General features: G+C 35.7%; 1 protein-coding gene across 5 annotated transcripts in view; it reads right to left on the reverse strand.

Annotated features, from left to right (window-relative positions):
- The window catches only part of VPS13B (vacuolar protein sorting 13 homolog B), a 607,742-nt gene that overhangs the window by 442,978 nt on the left and 139,118 nt on the right, over window positions 1-25,646 (reverse strand). For all 5 annotated transcript variants that reach the window (XM_070391987.1, XM_070391986.1, XM_070391988.1 and 2 more), the window contains exons 18-19: window positions 14,414-14,548; window positions 13,451-13,624 (exon numbers count right to left, since the gene is read on the reverse strand). In XM_070391987.1, the coding sequence (XP_070248088.1) occupies window positions 13,451-13,624; window positions 14,414-14,548 (309 nt within the window). The remainder of the gene's footprint in view (window positions 1-13,450; window positions 13,625-14,413; window positions 14,549-25,646) is intronic.

Below are 25,646 nucleotides of genomic sequence, written 5' to 3' on the forward strand. Positions count from 1 at the left end.
ACATAGTCTTAGAAGTGGTATAATAAAAGGATAACCACTATTAAGGTCCTTACTGAATTTTATTAATATCATTTCTAATGAGTTGTACCAATACATAGTCTGTACCCTTTCAGACTTCTTTGAAAGTGCTCATCTCATAAATTTCTCACCTTTCAGTTTAATAATTCTGAAATATCAATTTCACAGGTAAAAATTATTCCTTATTATTGTTTTAATATCCATTTCTTTGTTTTAATTAATTAAATTTTTCATGTTTTTTTAAATATTTGCATCTTACTTTTGCCTCCTTTGGCCATTTTCCTGTGACATATTTCCAGTTTTGTTTTTTGTTGTTATTTACCTATAATTGAGTTCTGCACAACTTTGTCTCCTATATTCTTGCAAATACCTTCACTGTATTGCAGAATTCCATGTTTTAAGTAGAACGAAATCAGATAAGATACAATTTTTACATTATAAAAAAGGCTACTAATTTACATAGCACTACATAATGTACTTAATTCTAATAAAAATAATACCATGAAATAAAAATGTCATAATCAAGATAACGTTACTTCCGTCAATGTTTGGGAATCCTCTTTCTTGTGTGTGTGTACAGACACACATTCTCTCTCAATATCTAAGCAGTGCCACAGAGTAGGTACTCAAATATCCGTTGTATAAATACTTTTCCCAGGGAAGCATTTCAGTAAATTAGAATACATAATTTACCTAAACCAGGTTAGAACATTTTATTTATTTACTTAATTAATAAGAATAAAACAAATATATAAAACCTCTTTAGAAAAGTTGTACATATTGACTAAAGCACCCAGCCCAAGGGAACTCAATATGACAAGATTTCAAAAGTTAAACTCAAGCTACAGTCTACAGAATTAGCCCACAATTATTTAACAATCAATACCTCCTTTGAACATGAGGAAACTGTTACTTCATCACTGCCCTCTGCCGGTGGCATTATTTCCCTTTAATTTTCCCTCCAGGTACTGAATCTTTGCCTCACAATTACTTCTGACCTGCCTCTATATTTAAACCACCCACACTAAAAATAGCCTAGCCATCTGGAATTCAGTAAGGCTTGTAGGGGAAAAAATGTGCTTCAATGAAAAGTTCTGCATTGTTTAGAGTACACCCTTCCAGGTTATCTGAGTCTGATTCTATGGACTCTGCACATTTCACTGCCTTTGAGCTTTCTTACATCTGTAAATTGTAGGTAACTGATAGCTATGCAAAATTATTCTCAACTATAAAAGCAAATAAATTCTGTCAGGTAAAGGTAAATCGACCTCTCTTCTCCACTGCAGAAGAAGCTAGCTTTGTACCCATTTTCAAATTTGTCACAGTATCACTAATCTTTTTATTCAGTTCTCCTTTGATCTAGCTGTAATATCTGTCTGGTTCTCTCATTGAAAATGATTTTTAAAATCTTTAACATTTGTCCATTTTATTTTGAACAGTCATGATTGTCTGAAGTCATAATTTTACTTTTTTTAAAAATCATTCTTTAACAGACTAAGTCAGACTACATTTTTGTCCCACAGAACAATTTAGAAATGAAATGATGTGGGCCTATAGACATAGGGCTACGCCCAAATGGCAATAACCATTTCCTTTGATCCATATTCTACTTACCAAATACCTATCATGTACTTGTCATGATCCCTAACCTTAGAAACTCCTAGTTTTCACGGGGAAGAAATCCTATAAACAGTTATGACTGTCTGCCATGTGATATGGTCAAAGTGCTGTGATGATGCTTAGAAGGGAGTAAATGATTGGGAAAGGACAGAGAGGAAGGGGAAGAGTAAGAGCAAAGGTCTGAAGAAGGTAAAAATAAGCAAAACACTCAGAAAATTGCTCAAACTCTCACACATTAATGGACAACTGGCCCACGTCATTTATTTACAAAACAACGCAATAACATAAGGGTATACTGAGTATACTGTACTGACTTAAAGGGACGCCAAAGCTAGCTGTGGAATCAAGTTTTTTCCAGAGGAATGGAACAATTAGAGGAAGAGGCAGGTAGCAAATGCTAATGTGAATATCACTCCTAAGCGTTTTTGCAAATCCACTCCTACTGGTTCACTAAGGCTTCCTACTCTCATTTCAGCCATATGACAGCTACATACGGTCAACTTCAAAATCTTGACAGGAAGTGCAAAAATAAAAACTTACCTTAAAGACATGTCATTTTCTAAAATAAATTTAAATAATAAATAGTTACGACCTTTTGCTCCATATATAAATATACAAAACATTACACATTTTATAGTGTGTTCACGTTACAATCTGAAATATTTCTTGTAATTTACTATTTACAAAGTGAAGATACTACATATTTACTTTGAATACGTTTCTTTTTACTAAACAAGCAGTAAAGAAAAATGCAAAATTCTGACCTTGTTCTATAAAAGAGGGAAACAACTGGTCACCCACAAGGCTCAAGGGATTTGTCACATTGGCCTCCTTCCAGAATGTGGGCCCTTTCAAAGGAGCAAGAAAGTAATTTCCTGTTGCTTTGGAGTCTGTTCCTGACTCCTAGCATCATGGCATCCAGGAGACATTTCAAGCTGGAAAGAGATTAGATTCTTCTACTAAGTGAAGGATTTGCTGCTCCTACGTCAGAACTGCATACCCACAGGCTTAGAGAGTTTACTTGAAGAAAAACTTAAAGTGCATAGGGATTAGGTAGATGCAGAGAACAAGGTAAGAAAAAAACCTTAAACTGTGAATGAAAGTTAATTAATATACAGTACTATATTGTACAGAGTAATTAATACTTCATGCTTACCTTATGTTTTACAATTTACAATGTACTTGAGAATATAGTTTAATTCAACCTACAAAACAAGCCTAGCAACCAGATAAGAATATCCTCCTTTTACAGATGAGAAACACCACTCAATGAGGTGACTTACTCAAAGTAATATAGTTTACAATGGATGAATTCGAACTTGGAATATAAGCCTTTTTATAATTCATTCATTCTTTCAGCCTTAATGTTTATATGCCTATCTCCTCAATATATTAGAAGTTCCTCTATAGCAGAGACTTCCATACATCATACTTCTGCACACAGAAAACTTGCAATAAACAGTTGTTGCATAAACAAACCAATGAATGATTATAGTAAAAAAAAAGAAAAAGGCAAACAAATGAAAATGGCAAGAAATACTAAAATATATTACTTCAGGGGCAGGGAACCATTTTTCTGGCAAGTGTCATTTGGATATTTATAACATTCGTGAGCCATACAAAATTATCAACTTAAAAATTAGCCTACTATATTTGCTCAAACATTTAATTAACTCACTCCTAATGCCTTGGCAGGGCCAGACCAAATGATTTCACAAGCCTTATACAGCTCGCGGGCCTATGTAGCCCGCGGGCCAGATGTTCCCTACCCGTGCTTTACTTCAATAAAGATGAATTTGAGAATCAACAACAACACACAACAACATCATGATTTGAAAAAAAAAAAAAAGTTTTAAATATATAGCTGCTTTAATATGTACATAAACATATGTTTTCAATATATCTGTAAATTCCCTTAATTACTATTCTAAGCAGAAATTTACATTTCCTGTACTTAAAAACATTGTACTGTGCAAAATATTTATTAAACTTTTTACAAAAATAATTACCATCAAAATGCATTTTGTAAATAGTTTACAAACTTTTCTGTGTGTGTGTGTGTGTGTGTGTGTGTGTGTGTGTCTAAACAGAAAAAACAATTTTTAATTGGCAGGATAAAAAATTATCTGTACTACAAATGCAACATTGTCAAAAGGCTATGTCCTGGTTGACAATCATAATCCTATAGATATTGTTTACATTATGATTAAAAATCACTTTGCTTCTATATTCCCACAACCAGTTCGTATGGTAAAGAGATCAGTAAACTTACTTTTATGCGTAACATCTTTAACATTTGCTCCCCTTTCTGTGCTTGTGATTAAATGTAACATTTTGAAATCCCAAAGTTCTGAGAAAAACATAAATCCTTGTCTCACAGCTGCTGTTTGACTCTGGAAACACATGCATTTTCTTTTCAAGCATCTACCATCAAAACTCCCAAAGGGCTTGGACTGGAGAACACCTGCATCTCTTCATTTAGTTTCAATAACAGAGTCTAAACTCCAAAATTACAAAAATAGACGCTCTGTTCAGCTGTAGTTACATTTTGCCCCTAATTCCCGTGAACAAAATGCTAGGAGCATGAAATCATTCAGGCAAGCTCTGTCATCAAGAGGATAAGATTTTTTGCACCAGAAGCCCAGTGGGAACACGATAGAAAACTGGCAACAATTACAGATAAAGTACATAGTAAAGTCCTCGGGGAGGAAAGAGGAAATGTAATAAGATAGATGGGTATAATTTTTACACATTTATGCCCAAACCACAAATGTGAATTGTCTTTAATTGCTACAATATATAAGCATTCTTACTCATGTGTCCTGTCAAAAATACTGAAAACATAACTTCAAGGCAATTCACTTAGTTCTACATTGGAAGGAGAATTTTTTGAACAAAAAAATATTCTCCATAAATTAAAATTTACAATGTAAAATACTGTCTCCATTTAAAAAACCACCAAACAATTCATATTCTATCCAACCAATTCTGAATGGTGAAATAAGAGCATATACTAGTATGTTTACTGGTATGTTTTAATCAAGAGAGAGACACTCCCCCCACCCACAATTTAACTATGAATTTTCAGAGACTAGAACTGTAATAGTGACTTTCCTTTCAACAACAATGATCAAAAGTTGCCTATGTTTAATCAGTAAATATTGTAATAACTTTTAGTAGGTCAATCTACTAAAGTTAAAAACTTTATTTCTAAAACTAGTTATAATGGGAAATAGAAAGATGGGCTTAAACTATATTATATTTAAACTAGAGGCTCGGTGCACAAATTCATGCATAGGTGGGGTCCTGCCGGCCCACCCCCTGGTTGAACTCCAGGTCGAGGGGACAATTTGTATATTAGCCTATTATTATATAGGATTATTATATAGGATGACATTCTAGGAGGAACACTTGTTTTCCATTATTTGATAATAATATCATAATCATCACATAATTCTATTTTTTTAATCTTAGAAATATTTTGGTTTTTATATATTAAAATCAAAATAGCGTATTCATCTCATTGTTCTCATACAAGCAACTTGTATAAGCCAAAAACATACTTTAAAAGCTATCTTTTTATTAACAGTGGATCAAAATCAATTAGATGAAATTTCATAGAATAAGTGTAAAGTTCTTCAAGCAAATTCATAAACTCATGTAGACATATAAAATATGGAAAGCTGTCTTTAGAGTATTTTATGTGAGGGGAAAAACTCTGGCTTCCAGTGACACATAAATTCAAGACAAATAGTAACTAAATACAAGTTCACTATACAAATCTTCCCTGAGAAATAAACTTTGTACTTCGTGTTGGATTGCATTAAATTTTAAAAGAGACATTTTCAAACAAGTAGTGGAAGTAATCAGTATGACAATGAATCTGAAGATAAATCATATGGGAAATGACTAAAATAAATTTAATATATTTAGGCTGGACTAGTTAAATTTAAAAAAGAAAATATTTTGTGGAACATCTACCACATGCAGCAAGAAAGGAGGAGAATTGAGCTAATGCTGAAACTGATAGCAGTAAGAGAGGTTTTTAATGGTGCCACTAATTGAAATAAGCGAATAATGGAGTATGAAATGGAGTGGGAAAATTATATTGAGTTTAGTTATAAATGAACTAGGCACCATTAAAATATACATAGGGATATAGAGGTGGTTGACATTTGGAGTCTGGATCTCAAAGAAAAATGGTTGGTTGCTGAAAACAGGAGTGTTTGAGTATATAATCCAAATAGGAAGGTAAGGACCAATGCATAATCAATCTTGGAAAGAACCTATATTTAATGCACAACAGAAACATATTTGAGGTGAGAAATGGGGGTAATTCAGCAAGGAGAATCAGAAAACTACATTGTTCTGGGTCAAAAATTCTGAGCCTAAGATTTTTACCCTACAACTATCTCTTGAATGCTGCAGAAGATCGGAGACTCCAGAGTCAAAGGACTGTATTATTCATAGCACAGCATGCAACGTGAGTATCAACATCATTTGCATCAGTTTCCTTTATGTCCAGGTTCCACAGAGATGACAACAAAAATGTATCCAGATGGATGACTGCACATGCAGTGGGATGCATGGTAAGAAATGAACCCTGAATTGAGGAACCTAATCTGTTATAATGGGCAGTAAGCATGCCTCCCATTGCCTTCAGAGGGAGATACCAGTTCTATCTTCCAAGACTGTCAACACAAACACAAACATCCTTGAAGTGACAGTCCAGAACAAAGGGTGTGAGCACTTCCATTCACAAGATAAGCAAAAACATGGAAGACTTACAGAGAGTTGTCTCAGTACCTGACAGCCAAGAGACTAAGGCTGCAAAAGAAAAGGGTATGGTCATATGATAAATGCCAAAGACTAACAAGGATGAATACTGAGAAAGAGAAATAAAGTTAAGAAAGATAAGATAATAATGGATTTTGTAGGGTATATTTAGAGCTGATCAATTATTTCATGTCACTTTTAGGACTAAACCCAGACTAAAAAAATGACAGTTATAGTCCAATGAACAGAGGATACAATAGAATATGAACTATTGATCCCTAGACACTGGTAGATATTCTCTCCAACGATAGAAATACACAGAAGAAGTAAAAGTGTTATTGTCATAATTAGCCAGTTAATATTAATAACAGGAAGAGAGAAAAGGGGAGGCCACACGTGATAAGCATGGTCATCTATGCAGCTTCACCAGGAAGCTACAGCTTCATACTCCCCACGGAACCACTAGTTCATTCCCTGCGGATCACTGGGGGAAGAGACCAAACAAAAGGGGAGATGGGTGCATGCACAGTAAAGTAAGGATGATACAGGAAGGCACTTCCCTATCAGTCTAGCCTGGGGATCAATGGATAGACTAGAAGGGTGGAGCCATTGCAAGCTCGTGAAATCTTGGAAGGTTAAGAGGCCCAGACAAAGAGTTCCCGTGCGCCTTGTTCCCTTTTCTCTCTTGCTCCGTGACCTGCACTCACCAGAGCACTTGCCTCCATAGCCACGTGGCTTTAAGCAGACAAATGGCCCATGGCCATAGGGACCCAGCACACAATGGACTGCAGCTGGGAACACAAGCAAAGCCAGATGCTGGACTGAACTCTACTCTAATATGGAACAGAAATTCTGGGCAGTGGCCTTAATTCTGCTAAGGACAAGACTGGACTTCTTCCACAGTGAGATAGATGGAGATGGGATGCTGGAGGGAAACTCCGTAATTTTACATATCAATAAAGCTTTCCACAAAACCCTATCATCCCGTGGGGGCCTCAAGAAATTTTTTTCTTCTTGGCACTCCAAGAACTCCACTTCTACTAACAAAAGGAGGAAGAAACATAGGGATAGAAAAAGGAAGGAGGTTACAGTATATTAAGAACATTCTATTTATCTGTCAATACATTCATTCATTCAACAAATGATCTCTCAAGCATTCCCTATGTGCCAAGTAATGTCTAGGCCAGTGGTTCTCAACCTTCCTAATGCTGTGACCCTTTAATATAGTTCCTCATGTTGTGGTGACCCCCAACCATAAAATTATTTTCGTTGCTACTTCATAACTGTAATTTTGCTACTGTTATGAATCGTAATGTAAATATCTGATATGCAGGATGTATTTTCATTGTTACAAATTGAACATAATGAAAGCATAGTGATTAATCACAAAAACAATATGTAATTATATATTTGTTTTCCGATGGTCTTAGGCGACCCCTGTGAAAGGATCGTCCAAAGGGGTCGCGACCCACAGGTTGAGAACCGCTGGTCTAGGCCCTGGAGATAATGACTAACTCTGCCCTCACAGGACTCACTGTCAAATGATGAAGACAGACAGCATTCAAATCACACAACTATATAAATATACACTATCATTAAGTATAGTGAACTATGAAAATGAATGTAACGAAGGCACTTAATCAAATTTGTTGCTGGGGAGAGGAGAAAGGCAGCATTAGTGAAGGTTTCCCTGAAGAGGCAGTCCTTGAGCTAGGATCTTAAGACTGATTTAAACAGGTATAAAGAGAAAGAGTAAGGAGAGTTGTGAGAATCCCAGACAGAGAAAACAGCATATGCAAAAGCATAGTCACCACTGAGAAACTAAAACAAGGCCAAGCTATCTGAAGCACATGGATCAAGGAAGACACATAAAGAGGACTCAACACTGACTTGGAAATTAAAATGGATGACTTCTAACTTCCTTTATTCTAAGTTTACAGGACTTTGTAATCATTTTATATTCCTAAATAGCAGACACCCCAAAATTTATTTATACATTAACTAGAGGTCTGGAGCACAGATTCATGCATTGGTGGGGTCCCTCAGCCTGGCCTTTGCCCTCTCACAATCCGGGACGCCTCAGGTGATGTCGACTGCCGCCTTGGCTTGGTAGTGCGCTGCCGTGGAGGCAGGAGAGGCTCACACTGCCGCAGCTGCGCTTGGCAGCTGTGAGCCCAGCGTCTGGCACCCATCAGTCAGCTGAGCAGCGTTCCCACTGTGGGAGCGCACTGACCACCAGGGGGCCGCTCCTGCATTGGGCATCTGCCCCATGATGGTCAGTGTGCATCATAGCGACCAGTCAAATGGTCGTTCGGTCGCTTAGGTTTTTATATATATAGATACCAGCGTTAACAGACTCAGAACTTTTTAACAAGCAGAACCTGTTATAAATCATAGGCAAGTACAGTATATGAAAAAGAGTAAAAGTCTATATTTAAAAGATAAAAGAAGAAAAATGTTTAGAACTCGCCTTAAAATAGTTTACATACATCAATTATAGTCACCAAGTTCTTCTACCTCTGAAGGAGCCAAAGAAGCATCTAGTTTCTCTATGTGACCCCTAACATCTACACAAATGTAAGAAACAGAAGTGTATTGAATGGTTCCTGTCCATACTAACATGAATACAGAATGTGGGCTGGCACTCTAGACCCCACAGAGGCTTCAGCCACTTCGAGGCAATCAGTCAGTGGAGCAGAGAATACAATGAAGGGTGAAAGAGGGAAAAGTGCAAAGGGAGTTGCTGAGACGTTGGAGGGAAAGCAGGCCTGTGAAACCATGAAAATGTGGCTCTTCAGAGGATGCTTAATATGAAGTAAGAAAGGAGCACCTTAAAGTTCAGGACTTTCAAAGCTGGGGGATGCCATGTTCAGCAATGTGGACCCAAAGATTATATGATAAATATAAATAGCCAAGGGCAGTGGGGAAATGGTATATGGTTAGAAGCCCCAGGTTCAAGTTCAGAGTCTGACAGGCTAGGTACTTGTACAATTTCTAGGCCTCTATTTTTCCTCCTCTGTAAGACACAGATTACATTTGCTGTGCTAAATTCAGTCTTGTTTTGTAAACAGATATACGAATGTATATGACAGTAATTTTTAAATTATAAAAGTACTATTTTTACAATGAGCTTCACTGATACCATGAATATTTTTTCTGTCACATAAAAACCTAATTCATATTTATAAAGCTGTCCATTCCCTTACATTCTGAAGTCAAAGTAAAAAACTCTGCCTCTTTATCCTAACTAAGCTACTCTCAAAACTCACATCCTAATTGACTTCTATACTCTATCCACAAGCTGGCTCCCAGTTTGACAATGCCCTCAATTTGGAAGCATATGAACAAAGACAGCGGTCTTGCACACATCATGACTTGACAGGAGGAAGCCCGTTAGAGTGATCATCAGGCTCCTGTAAAATACACTTACTAATCTACATTCAAATACCACTCATGGAAATTCTATAAATCTAAGGGGCAAGTTCATTAACAACCTCACCTGGATTTCTGTCTGTCTGTGAAGGAATCAGCAGAGATTACTTGTACTTCCCTTTAATTATATTTCGCCTAGAATTTAACTAACCAGAATCTTTTTTAAAAAACATTAGGGAAGATCCCTACGTCATTTCCCTTAGGTGTTCCAGCCTCAAAAAAAAAAAAAAAAAAAAAAAGGATATGTAATTATCACTTGCTTGCTCATCCATTTATTAAATATTTGTTGATAGCGTACTATATGTGGATGGTTTTAGATACTAGGAATACAGCAGTGACCAAAAAAGACAAAAACTCCTGACTCAATGAAGCATAAATTCCAATAGCACAAGAAAAAAAGAAAAGCAGCCCTGGCCAGTTCATAGTAGCATCATACACTGAAAGGTTGCAGGTTTGATTCCCGGTCAGGGCACATACCTAGGTTGCAGGTCCGATACTTGGTCAGGGCTCATATGAGAAGGTAACCCATCAATGTCTGTCTGTCTGTCTCTCTCTCTCTCTCTCTCTCTCTCTCTACCTCCCTCCCTCCCTCAATAAGTACTCAGAAAAACTAAAGAAGAGCAGGGAAATAAGACATTTCTATGCATGTGTGCATGCACATGTGTGTAAGAAAAATAGAAAAAAAATGTATAATACAAGCCAGGAAAATACTTGCTGAAAGAGTGATATTTCAGTAAAGGCTTGACAAATTGTTAATGAATTATTTCTTCATTTAAAATTTATTTATGATTTGTCTGTAATATAAGATATACACACACACACACACACACACACACGCACACGCACACACACCTCCAATTTAAATCTTATTACAGGAACATAAGATTATTCAATAGTATTTTTAAACTGACTTTAAAAATTAATGTTTATGAGCTCTCTCAAAACCATATCATAAATACCTAAGCCATGAATGTGGGTGGCAGTACCAAGGTGAATGGAAAATTTAAATTTAAAAAATGCCCTAAATAAAATAGGGGAATGTAGTTTAAATAAAAACATATTACATTTTAGGATTAAAACATACCCAAGGGAATATTTTCAAAGCACCAAATACATGATCACATTAAAATTTTACACATAAATCCATAAACATATTACTAAACATTAATGTTGAAGACTAGGTAAATTCCTCAATAGCAAGAAAAAATTGTAAAACTTTACCCTAGAAATATCACAAGTAGAATTTTTTTATAATAGTTTACTTTTAGACCTATATAATAGATTAGAAATGCAACATTTTGGTGAATCCAGAAATCCATTTAAATTACAAAGAATATAGATATTGTTATGAGAAATATCAGGTTATTGTTTAAGTAAGTTTGACACATTGATTCATTCTAACTGTATATGGCAAAACAATAAACACAGAGTATGTGGTAGATATAAACAAGCTTACTCCCTTCTTAGATATCAAAATTCTAACCATGTGATCTGGTCATTTCAATAACATTTCAATGATATGATGATTTGAAAACAAAACCTATCTAAAATTACTATATGAATAATTACATAAAGAAGTTTACCAGATAGCATATTTAAGGAACACTATTAAATAGGCATTAACAAACTGTGATGTTTATTTAACCACAAATCTCTTCTCTTTAAAACAGGGGGTAGCTAACTCACACAGGCTAAATTTGGCCCCCCCTCCAGTTTTTTTTAATATATATATTTTTTAATCCTCACCTGAGAATATGTTTTTATTGATTTGAGAGAGAGAGAGAGAAAGATCGGTTGTCTTGCATACTGGCCCTGACCGGGAATCCAACCCGCAATCTTTTGGTCCATGGGACGATGCTCCGACCAACTGAGCCACCTGGCCAGGGTCCCCTCCAGTTTGGGGGAATTAAAGTTTTATTAGAACATAGTCACACCCATTTATTAACATACTATCTATGGCTATTTTTGTGATGTAACATCGGAACTGAGTTGCTGAGATAGATTATGGTCCACAAATTCTAATAGTCATTTGGCCCTTTATTAAAATGTTTACCAAACCCTGTTTCAAAAAATTGATAAAACCTTACCCGTAACCACATTTTTAGTTTGGGCTTTGCCTCATCCTCATATTTTTTCCTTAGAATTCTATACCTATTCTCATCAGGCTGGTAAGTTCTTTTTGAGGAGTGTGTCTTTAGCAGCCTGTTGACAGTGGGTCCTCAGACTTACCTTTCAATTAATATGTCCAGTTTCTAATGTGGATGCCATTCAGCTGTAAATGCTACTGTAACAATATTCATCTTTCAAATGTTTTCTGTATCCCTGTGTATATGCACTTGTGCAACACTTTGAATATTTGAATATCCATTTAGCCTCTGTCTAGTCAGTTAATTGCAAATCTTTTCATGGTTTCTACTTTGAACTTAGTACAGTAATGTTTAACATGTTTCCTGTAAGTTGTAATACCTGTTAATGTTAACAGAACTTTACTCTTAGGGAACTATTCTAAACCACTTCCTCACTTGGCCAATTAATTCTAAAGAAAAATTTCAGACCCCCTATCCTTTTAAGAAATCTGTATATAGCTATCTTATTTCTAGCCTTGCTGAGTGACCACCTTGGCTGTATTAACCACACTAGAGGCCCGATGCATGAAAATTCGTGCAAGAATAGGCCTTCCTTCCCCTGGCTGCCGGCACTGCCTTCACTACAGCCGGAGCCACCTTCCTGCCTTTCTTCTCGCCCGGAGACACCCTTCTGCATTCCCATGCTGCCCAGAGGCCCCGAGCAGCTGGAGCGATGCGGAACACCTGCACCATGGCGACAATGCAAGCATCCCGCCCCCAGCCGCTTGGCACCTGCATATGCAAATTAACCCACCATCTTTGTTGGGTTAATTTGTATACTCACTCCTGATTAGCTGGTGGGTATCGCGGAGGTACGGTCTATTTGCATTTTTCTCTTTTATTAGTGTGGATACTGCTGATATTGGTCTCAACTAACCATATCTTTTTTTTCTGCAGTTTTTGTTGACCTTTCTGATATCTCCTCTCTACACGAAAAGTGTGGCTCTGCTATTATGATGTTGAATAAAATGAAGTAGATTACAGGCAAAGTGCTTCCAGAGAAGAATATAACTCAAGAAATAAGATCTTGACCTCTGAGTTTTTTCTTGGTTCCACCATCAACATCTTTTCCTTTTTTGCAAAGATACAGGAATCCCAAACACCTAATTTTAATATGGCAAACTGTGGGTAACAAAGTACTACTAACCCATGAAAAGTGGTTTCTCTTTTCAGTGTTTTATATTTCTTTTACTCTTTTCTATGTATTACTTGGTATATTTTAAAACTCAGTTGGATTTAGTAGTATGAATTCTAAGTTTGCTATTCATACAACTGAATGCTCTCATATAAAATAAAATCGTTATTGCTTATACACATTATTTATCGAAGATGATACAAAAATACTTCATTTGTATTTTTAAAGAGTACAACTGCAGAGAGTACAATGAACACAAATGTTTTTTTTTAAGTCTAATTTTAAAAGCCTTAATTTAAAAAAAAACAAAAAACTAAAAGAATAAAGATAAGTTTGTACTCACCAGAGTTGTGGCAGTAGTCCATATACTGGGGAACTTGCACTGTGAAGACTATCAAATCTGGAGCTAAGAGAGATTCTGGCTTCCTACTCTCATTGAGCCACTTGCTGCTATGAAGGTCTTTAGTGTCAGAAGGACCTTGAAGCAATGGAATCAATTTCTCTTTTCCACTCTCACCTGAATAGACACATTAATGAAAAAAAATTTTATCAAATAAAATATAGGAGTAGCTTGAGGATGCTTATATTAAAATATACTAACATTGTAACATTTCAACTATATTTGGTAATTTTAGGTGTACATGTAGTTATATTAAAAATTATAAATTATAAAATTATAAAATTAAAATTAAAAATTATAGAATTTTTTAATTCTTTAAAAAATACATTTTCATATTTAGCTAATCAATGTAAAACATGTTTAGAAAAACTTAGAAAACAACTTGAACACACAATGCTTCAAATATTCAATGGAATCTGTACCTTATCTTTATACTTACCTACAAATTTAGCTTGTACTGAAAAAAATTAAATGACAAATAATTTAAGGGAAATATTATTAAGTAAAGTACTGATAGGAAAGTGAAGTCAATTACAACCTTAAATAGAAAAACAACTGGATTTTCTACTTAATTTTATTATACTAACAACATTTTAATTTAATTTTAATGTCATATATATATGTACCTACTATTTTTCCCAAAAGTATAAGAATAAACTTTCCTTTAATTTTTCTCCCTTATAACCATTCTTAAAACTTTTTCCTTAAATAAAACTTAATTTATTAAAGTTAACAGGTATCATCCTGGCACAATTAATAAAAAATTTTAAGTAAAATAAAAAAATTTAAAACCTCTGATTCATAGGAACAATGAGTAAATTCTTGTTTCAGTAACGCTCCTTGTAAAATGTAAGGCCAATTCTCCTATACAGGCAATAAAGTTTTACACGGTCCAGCTGCACATACCTGGGGCTTTGGCACAAATTTTTATTGATCCCACGGTCCCAGAGGCACATTTGACCAATGATGTGCTGCAGTACTTCAATTCAACATTCTGGATTGAGCCCTCAAGAGTTGGCAGGGGATTCTTAGATTTCACACCTAATAAAAGAAAACTGCAAATGTACTAGCCGATTGAATTTAAATAATTTTTATACTCCTTCACTAAGGCATTTAAACTTAATTATACTTTAATTATCTACCTCAGATGTTCATACAGTATTTTTAGTAGGTTTCATAGTTTAGTGTTTAGGAGGTAAAAGGATGCAATTTTAAAATAAATGGTCTGAACTCTCATAACTATATTCACATAGTTCTTGATTAGTCAAGCTCAAAAAATAAAGTAAATAGTTTAAGCAAATATTTTTTTAAAAAAAACAGAAGATGTTGAAAATCATATTTGGCTTTAGAATATAGGTAAGATTTTCAGTTTTGAAGCAAATTTAACTTATGAATTTAGTTTCATTTAGGCAGAGCCATTTAATTTAAACAGGAAACTTCCAGAGTAAACAGACCTCTTCAAATTATCTTGGTCAGGTAGGGTGAGGAAAGCGAAACAAGATAGTTCAAAACAGCTCCGAAGTTAAAATGCATTAGCTTATAAATAAAATTAACATACAAAATGTATATAAAACAAAGAAAAAGTATTCTATATTAATTAACCAAAAAAGTGGATATTAGCATCTCTACTATGTGCTACTTGCTAAAGGGCATAAAAGCACAGAAGGGAATAATTACCATAAAGTAAATCATAGAGAAAACAATTCAAAATGGGAGAAAGTCATTTTGGCCCTGAAGGGTAGGTGAAATTAATCAGGCAGAGACTCTTCAAGAACATTATTCTGACAATACTGCAGACTACTACAACGATAATGCTTCTGATGACGAACTCTAATCAACTAACATTTACTGAGGACTTATGTGTCATACACGTTATCTCATTTTATCCTCATAACAGGCCCATTATAAAAATGTTTATTATCCTCATTTTCAGATTGCTATTCAACGCATAGCGAGCTTAAGTAATTTTTACTCTAAGTCCTATAGTTAGTGAAAGTGTTTAAATACAACTTGATCCCATCACAGAAGACTTTACCAATCATTTTGCCGATATTCGCAAACACCTACCAACATAATTTCCCCTATTTCACATTTTGATCAAATGTATACTATCCTTCATATTTGAAACTTATTTAAGCAAACTATGATTAAGAAAACAATAAAATTTCTATGATAAATATATTAAACACTAGAGGCACAGTGCAGGAATTTGTGCACGGGTGGGTTCGGGGGGGGGGTTCGGGGGACCTGGATGCAATCAGCCCTCCAGGCGGACGGTGGGATGCCCTTGCCAGCCTTGATCTGGATCCATCCCGCTGACATTCGTGCCAGTTGTCAAGAGCCACCTGGCGGTTGCTTTTATATTGTTTCTTCCTTGCGGAGTATCTAGGGAGTGGAAGCGGCCATGTTGCCTGAGGCCGACTTCCAGGAAGCCAACAGCACTGTCAGGATAGTGCCAGTGGCACTGGTCCATTGGTGCCTGGCCAGTTTTCCAGAGATTGGTACTGCAGGACTACTGAGGGAGTGAGTGGCTGCTGCCAGACTGGGGGCCAGCGGGAAGGGTCTCAGCTGAGCGGCACTCCCACTGTGGGAGAGCATGACCACCAGGGGGCAGTTCCTGCACTGAGTGTCTGCCTCCTGGTGGTCAGCGTGCATCACAGCGACCGCTGGGTCCGGTTGTTCAGTCGCTTAGGCTTTTATATATATATAGATTATTTTGAAATCTCTTTTCTCAAACTTTAGTGTGTTCAATAAGCCCCATGATCCTCCAAGAATCTTCCTAAGATGTGGCCCAGGAATCTGCAGTTTAATTAATACACTATTTGATATGAAAATGGTTAAAGGACAACAGGTTAAGAAATACCGTCTTACATACTAACTTGTACTTCAGCAGCAACTATTAATTTACTAATTTCTATTTGGCTATTATATAAACATGTATTGATTGGGTGTTATTTTCCAATATTCACCACCTGTATTGTTTCCATTTGAAGTGATATTTACTATCCTCAGAACAGGTTTCTAAAATGTTATGTATTTTTCTGATTTTATCATTATTTTTATCACATTTTCAAAATCTTAACAAAAAACTTAAGCAGCGGCATCTCAGAAAATTAAGTGATGTCAACAATATTTATATAAACATAGCAGTAACAGTAGTGGCAACAGTAATAGTTATTATGGCACCTAACATTCGCTAAGTACTTACTAAGTGCATTCACTATGCCTAGTTTATTTATTCATTATTCCCTTCCCTGAAAAATGGAATAGTTATTATTACTGTTCCATTTACATATGGGAAAAACCAAGTCTAAGAGAAATAAGGAAAGTGGCAAGGCCTGGATCACAGCTGTCCTTACAAAGGAAGCTGAGCTACCCTACATATTGAACATCATCTGCGGTTGCAGGAAGTTATAATCAGTGGGTAATTTACTCCAATCATTATGTTAGACGATGAGAAGGATACAAAATGGAATAATACCCTCCCCTAACTCTCAAGTCTGCACAGCCAGACTCTTGTTTTGTGCTAATTTTTCAAGAAATATAAACAACCAAGATAGTGGTCATCAGACAAGAGCGCCTGAAAGATACTCTCAAGGGTTCCTGATGGTGTTCGGAACCGAAACAAAAAAATGAGTTAGTTTCTGGAAAATGCAAAAGCAGAACAATAGAAATAGGCTAATATGAATTTGTTTTCAAATTATTTTATACAACTGCTGCTTCCACAGTTTACTAAAGTTTAGGACTCTACCATGAATCAAAAATGGTAGGTCTTTTTAAATATTTAACATGTTATATGTAAGACTCCAATCAGAAGATGCCTAAAACCTCTTCCAATAAAAATCTCATATTCTCATATACCTACACAAAAGTATCTTGGTTTAGACTAAAACTATTAAGAACTTAGTTCACATTTTTATGATCACTACATTTCTCAGATATTTTAATTATGCATAATTTCTCCTTAAGAAAAGCCTCTTTATACTTTGTTTTTAATGCCACAAGCCTAGATTTTTAAAAAATATAGTTATATCTTTATAGACTTTAACAATGGAGAAAAGATGCTAGTAAAAAATAATCTTGGTAATGTAAACAATGGACTTTGGGTGATTATGATGTGTCGATGGAGGTTCGTCAATTCTAACAAATGTACCACTCTGTGGGGGCTGCTGATACTGGGGGATGCTATGCAGGAATGGAGGCAGAAGGTATATGGAAAATTTCTGTATCTTCCCTCAATTTTGTTGTGAAATGCTTTAATATTATCCTCCTGTTATTATTACCTATAAGTTAAAAGATGAATTGATGACAATCACAAAGAAAAGTGGCCACGGATAATTACAGTAAGAAGCAAGTAGATCTGCAATAAGCCATGGAAAGAGAATTAAAGGAACCAGGCAGTTCAGAGGACAAGAATGCAGATGAGACCAAAAAGATGAGTGACTGAGAGTCTATCAAATGACTAAAGAGCCTTTCCCTTACCTCACGCAGGCGTGCAAGTGAGAACCTACATTCATACCGGTAAAAGACTGAAGGGTTTACTCTGGAGAGGTTAAACCAGAAGAATTCTGGACGAGAGGGACCATGCTAAAAGGGGACATTGTCTAAAAATCTATAAAGAGCATATGCATGGGATGAGAACTTTTCTTTTAGTCCTAAGAACTCTGAGAACCAGTCACATAAACTCCAGAAAGGAAACAGAAGGATTTCTCACTGAAAAGTGGCAAATTCAAGAAAAACAAAACAGAGATACTAATAAAAGATTATCCCCCAAAAACAACAAAAAATAAATTAGTAAAAATAATCAAAAAGTGTATATGGATTTTATTTAGAGGCAAATATCAAAGAATAAACGAAAAATAACTGCCTCTTAAAAAAAATGATGATGATAAGGGCCCAGAGGACTACGCTTTTTGTTACAAGCCTTATTATCCTATATCCTATATAATAAAAGCCAAATATGCTATGTGTCCGGTTGTCCAGTCATCCATTCGTCCATTCAACCAATCAAAACGTAACATGCTAATGGTATGCTAAGGGCACACAACTCCTCGCTATGACAAGCACTGACCACCAGGGGCCAGACAGTCGACCAGTCACTATGACATGCACTGACCACCAGGGGCCAGACAGTCAACCAGTCACTATGACATGCACTGACGACCAGGGGGCAGACGCTCAATGCAGGAGCTGCCCCATGGTGGTCAGTGTGCTCCCACAGGGGGAGCACCATTCAGCCAGAAGCCAGGCTCACGGCTGGTGACTGCAGCGACAGTGGCAGGAGCCTCTCCTGCCTCTGCAGCAGTTGGACATCCCCTGAGGGCTCCCAGACTGTGAGAGGGCACAGGCCAAGTTGCGGGACACCCCTCTCCCCCCCGCAAGTGCATGAATTTCATGCACCAGGCCTCTAGTAATTTAATAAAATGAAACAAAAGGTCATTTAGGACACCTGAGCAAGCAGAACACACACTAGATACACAAAAATAATAAGACAGTGATCCAATCATAAAGGTTTCTGAAAGAAGGAAGAAATAAATTATTTTTTTAAATGCACTGAAGCCCTGGACAGTGTTGTTCAGTGTTTAGAGTTTCAGACAGTGTGAGAGACAACAAATGGATCCAATGGATGTGTTTCTCTCACATAGATATCTATCTCCCTCCCTCCCTTCCACTCCCTCTAAAAGTCAATGGAAAAATAGCCTCCTCGGGTAAGGATTAAAAAAAAAAAAAAATGCACTGAAGTGATAGCCATTTAGAGTTGTTAAGGAGCGTTACCCAAAATAACAACAGAAAAGTGCTTCCAAATGATTGATTAATATAGTAAGAGGTAGGCATTATTCTTTCATGGGAAGAATAAATGGAGAAAGTAAACTGAGAGGAAGATTTATCACATAAAATAAAGTGTTAAGTCTAAACAAAAGTAGCTGGCTAGGCAAGAAAATACAAGGTATACCAAGAAAGCTGGTTGGTTCCAAGACTCAGTAGACGACAAAGATTACAAATGGCTCCCTCTAATAACACAAGCAAACAGGACATAAAAAAAATGAAAAAGGTAGTGTTTGTTTTGTTAACATTGTTTATAATGATGATTTCATTGTTTTTAACATGAAAAAGTAAATGAAGTGACATTCTAAGATTGAGTTAAGCCAAATTATCAGGGTAATAAAAAAATCATGTAATATTATCAACAGAATATAAAATCTAACCATTGAACTATAATTAATTAAATAGCACGAAATAAAAAGTAATGTCAAAAGTGTAGCTCACAGTGATATTTAGGTGACAGAATTCATTTTTAAATATTCACAAGGAACAAAACACGAGGTCTTACTTCCCACTGTTCCACCCTCACTTGCACCTCAGCAATCCCTGTGCAGACTGCTATAACTGCTAGTAGAAAGGGAGGCAACAAGCATTACTGACCAACATGTATCCACAGATCGGCTTCTCTCTTTACATTTTTTTAACATCAACAATAGCAAATAAATATTAGACAACTAGACTCAGCTTCACACGGACAGAATGAGCAAAGAGATACCTTAGTTTAAATCCATACATTCTAGTACCTCGTTTATTACTTGGTTTTTTTTTTTAATGTTTTTATTGATTTCAGAGAGAGAAGAAGGGTCCTTAAAAGATAAGAGCTTAGAGAATCCGTATACCACATTCCAATTCCACACTTCTTGTCCCCATCTTCTTGGTGATTAAAAGCCAAGCCTATTGATAACTGAGGTTGCTACAGTCCATTAGGATAGTCAAAGTTTAAGTGCCTGCTTACCACTCTTGTAGTTTCCTCCTTGTCTTAGACATCTTCCCCCCTTTCTTGAAGGTTCAGCATGTCACTTAGAATTAAATGTTATACACTATGTAGCACGGGTGTTTGCAGAGGAAAGGTTTTCATGCCACGCTGCCAGGCACAGAAGTCATGCCGTGCTATGTATATGTTTCTTAAGTAAATGTAGCTAATAAATGAATTTTCTTCTCCCTATGATTTCACTCATGATAGAGGAGGAAACAACAAGTGTTTTTTTTTTTTAAGTAAAACACTGTGGAGTATACAGAGATATTATACACATTATGAACCCCAACATGTACTTAATACTGTGTTAGCTTCCTTGAAAGTGAGTACAAATCACTAGCTACCTTACAGAGTAATCCTTAAGAGAGCATCTGGCATGTAAACATTCAGTAAATGTTAGCTAGTATTCTCATTATTGCTACTATTACTACAAACAATACAACCTTGTATTAGGGAAGTTCAGTTTACATACATTAAAAAGTAATGAGGGAATGTACTGAACGATACACTAATCACTAGACCTTTATTCAGTATAAACTCTGCCATCAAATAGCTCTGAAATTTTGATTTAAAACCTCTGTAGCTCAGTTTCCTCATCTAAAAAAAAAAGGAGTGGCTAGATTTGATTATGATAATGGTATCTTTTACTCTAGAATCCAGTAATTAGCAACAGAGGAAGGAGATTAAACACTACATAATGTGATATAAAAAAGAAAAGTGGCTGTGAAGGGAAAAATCTTTTCATATAACATCAGTATTTTTTAAAGGCAAAAAAAACTTGCACAAACTAAATAAAGTACTTACGTTTTTGCACATATGGTAAAAAAAAATATGAATTAAGTAAAGTCAGTGGATGACTTCAATGAAAGAGGAAAACAATTTAAGGAATAACTAATAATTTGTTTACAAACTGATATTGTAAGAATAACTTCTGAAACCTTTTATATCTCTCCCTAGTTCTAGAGCTATAATTCTAGGTAAAGAACGGTAATTTTCTTTGTGATACAAATAACAAAGTGATGTAACATTAGATATTTTTTTCTACAAATAAAAGTTTTTAGTTGAAATAAAAGATAACACCCAATTACTAGTGAGTATCATTTAGTATTATCCGCATACATAAACTTTGAAAAATAACACTGTGGATAAGATATAAAAATAAAATGCTTAGAAAAAAGTGCCTGCTTCTTGGATTAGGTAATTTCTTAACATATGGGAAGGAAATATATGAAACTAAATTCTCAGTAATAACCACTAGTGGAAATATCCAAACTATGCGAAAGTCATATTATATTAAACTGTGTATTCTGATAGCCCAAGTGGGGAATGGAGAGAGAATGCCATCACTTTTGGTCACTGAATTAAAAATAAAACAACTATGTAGGCATTAGGGCAAAATGAAATGAGATCATTTAAAATTACCACACACAGAAAGCCTAGCGTCTATTTTAAAACACCTTGTGGTTAAGATTTTTTTTAAAAAATTTTTAACGTGCATAAGGATGCTAAATGACTAGTTGGCAAAGTAAAAGAGGTCATAGTAAAGGGAAAAACTATCTTTTAATTTAAGGAAAATCATGTGTGTGTGCGCGCGCGTGTGCATCCATGCATGAGTGTATGTCGAGGGAGTTGATAAAGGGCACACCAAAAAAAAAAAAAAAATGCAACATTCACTCATTCCGCACAGGACAAGATCATTCTTCCTTCCATAGTTTTATTCATATTCCGCCATAGGACAATCTGACTCCCACCACAAGGTAAAATTGTCAAGCTAATTATCTGACCACTATGAAACCTTGACTCTGACATGCTATACTTTTACTGTAAGAACTCTGGCTGCATGCAACCAAGATTCAATCTTGCTACTTCAGTCACTGCATATAACTCTGGACTGTTTCTCACTGTGGAGGGTGATCACTGATAAGGACTAAGCATGATCATCTACTGTTGGTTCCTCATGCATGCACAAACTTTGACTCACACGTCTCATTCATTCCCTTACTTATTCATTTACTTAACACTTAAGTATTTACTGTATACTACCGTACACCAAGCTCAGTCTGGGGTTGTGTAGTTAAGAAGAACAATACAGGGTCTCCTCTCAAGAAATTCACAATCTAGTGAGAGAAGTAACATTGGTCATTAAATCAATAACTACATAAATACGTACCTACTTGGTAGTGTGAAAAATGCCAAAAATGGGAAGTACCGAGTATTATGGAAACATAAAGAAGAAAGGGACTGAACTAGTCTGGGGAGTCTGAAGAAAATACTACCTAAACTATGACCAAGGAGTGAGCTCAAAGAAAACTAGGAAGAATGTTTCACAATCATGGAATACTGTCACCGCCTAAACACAATGTCACAATCAGGACAACAAGCAGGTGGCTGGTGTAGACACCACTCACTCAAAGGGCCATATACCACCAAGTTTCATTTTCCTAAACGTAATAATAATAATGGGTAAGATCACTTACTGCCTAATGCACAAAACCTGTTGCGGAAAGTTACTGTTACAAATGCAAGTCAATGTGGCCTTCTTTGACGCTTTAACATGTTTCTATTTTAATAGTATAAAGAAATATTCACAGTGAGAAATCAAAGGTGTAATTTCAAAATTTCATTAATACACTAAGAGCTTAATGAATCACTTAATAAAGCATTTAGATATTTGTTCAATAAATACATGAATCAGTGAAGGGTAAAGAATACAAAAGTTGCCGAAACTGGTTTGGCTCAGTGGATAGAGCGTCGGCCTGCGGACTGAAAGGTCCCGGGTTCGATTCCGGTCAGGGGCACTTACCTGGGTTGCGGGCACATCCCCAGTAGGAGATGTGCAGGAGGCAGCAGATCGATGTTTCTCTCTCATCGATGTTTCTGGCTCTCTATCTCTCTCCCTTCCTCTCTGTAAAATATCAATAAAATATATTTTTAAAAAAAAAGAATACAAAAGTAAACTCACATAAAAAGAAATGCAAGTAATAAAGGATATATGACAAAAGTTAAATTTTGCTATAACTAAAGTAAAGTGAATTAAAGGAAAAGTGAAACATGTACAATCTATATTATTTAATGTTGTTGAGGCTTTATTAAAACAGTCATTACCTACAAGTTGCATTACATATTCATGGAATGATTTGGGAAATCAATACATATTATATGTTATTTTTTAAAGTTTATTATCCATCACTAAGTTATTCAGTCCTGGATATTAACTAAAAGAATTTAAAAAAAGAGAGAGAGAAATGCTCATAGCAATATAAATTACATCAGCAAATATCAGAAAACACTTTACTGTCACAGAAGAGGAGAGTGGTACCTGTTACTTGATGTTTATGTAAAAGTACACAAAATGTATTTATTAACAAACTAGAGGACCAATGCACAAAATTCCCTCTGGCTGCCGGCACCCGGGACGTAGGCTTCCCTCCGGCTACCAGCAGCCGGCCCTGCCCCCTGCCCACACCCGCCTTGGCCTGGGGCTGCTGGCATCCACAGCTACTATTCTCCTCTCCCCCCTCCCTCCATTGATCGCCCCGCTCGCCACTGGCCTGGGCCTCCCTCTGTAGGGCAATTATGCAGCGATGGTGCAGCACCCCCCGACCAATTGCATTGCACCCGCCTTGGCTGACCTGGTGCCAGTGCGTGTCAAGGTCATCCGGACAGTCGTTCTGCTGTTTGGTCGTTTGGTTGATTTGCATATTACACTGTTATTATTATAGATGTTAAATCAAACAATGAAACATAAAATGCTATATGCAATATTGTCACAACTATGTGAAAACAACACATGGAGAAATATTAGAAACTTTAGTATGTAGAAATTTTCAATAATGTAGAAAAAGCATTTTTGTAAAACTTCATATATACTCTAGAAATTGACTTACTAAATTTGGAGACTTTAATACCATCATAGAACAAAATTTCACATTAAAAACAAAAAACAAATAATGCTCTATAACCACTACGGGTAGAATCAGAGGGCAACAAAAAACCTACTAATTTTGGTGTATATATATAGCCAAACTTATAAGTATAATGAAAGAGGATAAAAAGAGTTCAATATATATAAATTTAAAATAACACTGACCTTTTTCAATAAATAACCCAAATATAAAAATAAAATTCTCTCTCTCTTATTAGACTTTGGATGGTGGGCACAACTGCAATATACAGACCATGTATCGCAAAAAATTTATACTTCAACATACATATTTGCCAGTGTCAGTAAATACCTCATGGTATTTGACCAGAGTCACCCCAATAACTTTAATTTTTAAAACAAACTTTTAAATAACAAAATAAAATAAAAGATGTATGCAAGAAGAGTAGGACTCGAAATGGCAATGCAAGCTATACATAAATTAAGCTCTAAATTATTTACAATCAGGACAGATCATATCCCTAAAGAACAAATGCTGTTACTAGTGCCAAATTCAGAGAAAGATGTCATGTCTTAGGTACGGTTAAGCTATGTATGTATATAAATATATGTTTGTATGCAAATATATGCGTGTGTTGTAAATGTATAGTTAGCATTAACAAACAGAAGACTACTCTAGATCACATTATTCACGCTTATTCTAATCAAAAAGAAATTTAAAATTTTTTTTAAAAGACAACTTTTCTTAATTCATTATAGAAATAAACTAGTTCCACTTCCAGAAAACGGAAGACTTTTCCTTATTTCTCATGCTAATTACAACTAAAAACACAATAATATATATAAGCCAAAAATAAGAAGAAACTGAAAGGCAGAAAGAAGGTAGAAAAGTCAGGGTCTTCAGGACTGAAATAAAGACACAGTGCTGAGGTGTCTAGGTTTGTTTTTGCTTAACACATTGCAGACGGATCACAAGAATTCTCGTATTTTCTGTTCTAAAGCTTGTGGCCAATCACGAGAATTCTTTAAAAAGAGATCAACTAAAGGACTTGTATGCACGCATATAAGCCTAACCAATGGACACAGACACTAGGAGGGTGAGGGCATGTGTGTAGGAGGTGGGGGGGGGGGGGGGGGGGGAGAGGAGGGGGCAATGAGGGAATAAGGACACATATGTAATATCTTAATCAATAAAGAAAAAAATTTTAAAAAAAGATATTAGCTTGTAAGAACATGTAATAAATAACTTCAAAATGCAATGGGTATTTAATTTTAAAGTGTGCCTTTAATATTTATGTAAAATGTTTTTTGTACTCGTTCAATAGAGTAAAGCTAGCAATAAAACTACTGGTCCACAATGTGTATATCCCAGACTTAAAACTGAAGAAGCTAGCAATCCTAGGAAGGCCTACAGGTACAGACATAAAATGTCCCAACAAAAGCTATTTCTCCCTAGC

The sequence above is a fragment of the Myotis yumanensis genome, unplaced genomic scaffold, assembly GCF_028538775.1.
Source record: "Myotis yumanensis isolate MYYU_CA2020_CCGP unplaced genomic scaffold, mMyoYum1.0.hap1 SCAF_15, whole genome shotgun sequence".
NCBI lineage: Eukaryota > Metazoa > Chordata > Mammalia > Chiroptera > Vespertilionidae > Myotis > Myotis yumanensis.